The following is a 3,145-nucleotide window of genomic DNA, read 5'->3' as shown; positions in this document are numbered from 1 at the left end:
CAATTTCATAACATTTCATTGACAATGTTGGTCATAAGCAGGTTTCAAATTTTGACTTCACTACTGCTTACAGGAGTTGGATATTAAAATACGTCCTGAAGAAAAGGATAGGTCGTACAAGCATTTTTACTACCTTGACACCCTACTTTTGGCCGGAATGATGCATAAAAAGGTAGTTAAAGTTAATAGAGCAGTTGGCACATGGTAAGATTCATCGATTGAAGAGGTTGTCGCTTTTACTAGCTGAAGAATCATTCAATGGAGCTCGCCTACTGCTACGAAATCCACGGTAAACCGCAACTGAGTAAAATAATTAATTAACCAAGTAATTAAGTAAGCAATTAGACAAATAAGTAAGTAAGTAGGTAAGTAATTAATTACGTATATAAGCGGCAGCCAGCGCCAACCTGAAATTACTAGTGCTGGCTCTTACATGAAAATATGCGGGGTCTGCATGGTGTTTTGCAAACATTCGGTGTTCTTTAGATACTTTCTTTTTTAGGATCATTTAATGTCTTCTGAGTGTGAACCGCCAGGGTTTGCACACCCAGATAAGTCATGCAAAGCAGCAGAATTTCGCAGCTGATGTGGGTCCGTCTGTGAACAGGACGTAAAGGAACCAAACCAAACGGGAATGTTTAGAGCCTAAACATCTTCACATGTCACAGCATGTGAAATGTAGCACCAGGCTGAATGATCCTTGATGTGGCCAGTTGTCAAGTGAATCAGAAAGTCTCGACTATTTTGTGAGCGATCTGTGACTGCGTTGCTTTGAGACTACAGTGGAGCCTGTGTATCCAAGTTTCATGTGTCCTATTCTATTGCATCCAGTTAAGAACCCGAAACAGCTGACACATGTTGTGAGATTCGCCCTCCCTGAACTCACCAGGACATGTTTGTTTTAGGTGACTAAAAATCCCACTAGGAATTCACTCGCATCATTTCACATCCTTTTTCACACTGAGCAGGAAACAACAGTAGCAGCCGAACTGCCATTCCGTCGCCAAATTCGGGCTGTTTAACCGAGTGAGTGAACCACGATCTTGCTAGTCTGCATTATGGGAAAGTGCTTCGCCTGCGTCGAGTTCACTGAAACAAAAGATTGTCTTTATCCATGGAGTGGTATATCCTTATTCTGTAGAGTTATTAATGATTTTTTATACTACAGCACTGAAACAACTGAAAACACTGATGCTGCTGTTTGGATTTACAGTGTAGACACGACTGCAAATATAGGGTATCCTATTTTATAGGCTTATTCCGGACAGTTTTTGTTTATTCTCTTAACCTACATCAAAGTACAAACGCATTATTCGTAAGGGGATCAGTATATTTTAAGCACTACTGAAACTTAGCTACGAAGCTAGTGTAGAAAAGGTTGTAGGCTTGCATTACATCCTGACGTCTTGGTCCAAGTATGGCGGCGTATCGTCGGGTAAAGCCAATATCAGGATGATCTTTTTGTGACACAACTAAGTGACAATCCATTCTGTCAATTATTCGGGCGATTCGTCCCCGTTTCCACTTTTCGTATGCTTCATGATATCCAGAAAGAATGTAAAATTGAAGTTTATAATAAACTTGCTCTGTTGGGTTCGAAGAATCTATGTTCTCCATGGTCACGTGACGCCTAACGTCACAAAGTATTGGTCGTCGTAATTCATCCAAGGATCGCTGTAGTGGAGCTAGGGCGTAAAACTGAGGGAAGCTTTCTTCAATCTGGTGGACGCAAGACTCCACACTTGTACGTGATGCACCCTTAATTAACACCCGCCGCATTCGTTGCCCCCGGTGTAGAACGGGGGACTGAGAAATACTCACGGTGCATTCTGTGTTGTTTACAATCCGTTGAAGGCGGCGATCTGTGGATTTGGTAAATGGCTTCATGCAGTCGGATTTGTCTGGTATATAAAATTTATACGCTATTTTCAACATCCTGGAAATCGGGTCAGACTGGGAGTCTGGTCTGTGGTGATAGTTGGGATGACAATTGGTAGTCAGCGGCACAGAATGACTGCAGCCCTGCAGCAGACCTCAAACTATCGATTACTAAATTCAAATAGTCATCGATCGATAGCTACAGTAATGATCGACGGCAGAATCATGAAATCCAGCTGTGCGGAGGTCAAATGAGCACGGTTTCAGAACTGGTGGAAAATTTCTGTTGGAAATCTAAAACAAGAAGCGTGTGGAAAGATGAACCAGATTTACTGGATAATGCAATGGCCCGTATTCACTCTGAAGCTGCTGTCACTGACGCGATACTTCGAAGCAAGAATACAACAGTTCCGTCTTTGGAGAAAATATCAAAAACTGTGAAATTTCTGGAACAAAATAGCTTTTGGCGTTCAAACCCATTTTCGTTGGTTAGTGGAGCGGAAGATGATCCGGCAGTGGCTCGAGCAACAAGGCGTTTGCAGATGAAATGTATTCGGGACCTTTGGGAGAGCAGTGCTTGTAGAGGGATAACATCGGATGACTCATCTGTGGCTTTCGTCCAACGACAAGCTGAATCTTCGACAGAAATACGTGACTTTGAAGCAAGTAAGCCAAAAGTACCACGTACCGCAGAGCTCACTACTGTCGAGGCTGTGTTTCGGGAATCATCCTCAAGATATATGCCAGCGCTGAGTCCCAAATCCGTTAACTCCAGAGAAAAAATTGTCACAAATTCTTCCCCGGTGATTTGCGATAGAAACGAAGCCTTGCAAACCTACGCAGAGGCTGAACAGTATCACTCTCAGCACTGAGTTTCTTAAAAAATCATACCTCATCTCCAAGTTAACCCGTTTAGCCTATTAGGCAGCCTATTGAGGACGCATAATTACACGGTAATTAAGTTTTGTGTAATCACAGCGGACCAGTTATCTTTCATTATTTCACTCTTTCTCCTCTATCCATTATCATCATCGTAATCCTCCCCACCCACACGTCTCCAACCATATTTGACAAGCGTTGTTTTAGGTCATCTTCTTATTAGCCCGACGCCAAGCATAGCCACTTTTTCTATATGATCAAACCTGAAGAAATAAAGACCCATATTGTGTTCAGACCTTTTGAAACTGTGCAAATTTCCCCGGTTACTTGTCTAAGGTGGAATTCAACAGCTTGGTGTTTGTATGCTTCCAACCTTCTCAATGGGTTG

The 3,145-nt window shown here is 42.4% G+C and overlaps 1 protein-coding gene across 1 annotated transcript; it reads left to right on the top strand.

Annotated features, from left to right (window-relative positions):
* Positions 1–2,129: 2,129 nt before the first annotated feature.
* On the top strand, positions 2,130–2,750 carry T265_00003 (hypothetical protein; the record flags this gene model as incomplete). Its single annotated transcript, XM_009163660.1, has 1 exon — positions 2,130–2,750. One exon carries the CDS (start codon positions 2,130–2,132, stop codon positions 2,748–2,750), a length of 621 nt encoding a protein of 206 aa, XP_009161924.1.
* Between the last annotated feature and the right edge of the window lie 395 nt (positions 2,751–3,145).

Source organism: Opisthorchis viverrini (assembly GCF_000715545.1).
Source record: "Opisthorchis viverrini unplaced genomic scaffold opera_v5_1, whole genome shotgun sequence".
Taxonomy (NCBI): Eukaryota; Metazoa; Platyhelminthes; class Trematoda; order Opisthorchiida; family Opisthorchiidae; genus Opisthorchis; species Opisthorchis viverrini.
The sequence above is the reverse complement of the archived record's forward strand: the minus strand, read 5'-3'. Positions and strand labels throughout refer to the sequence as shown.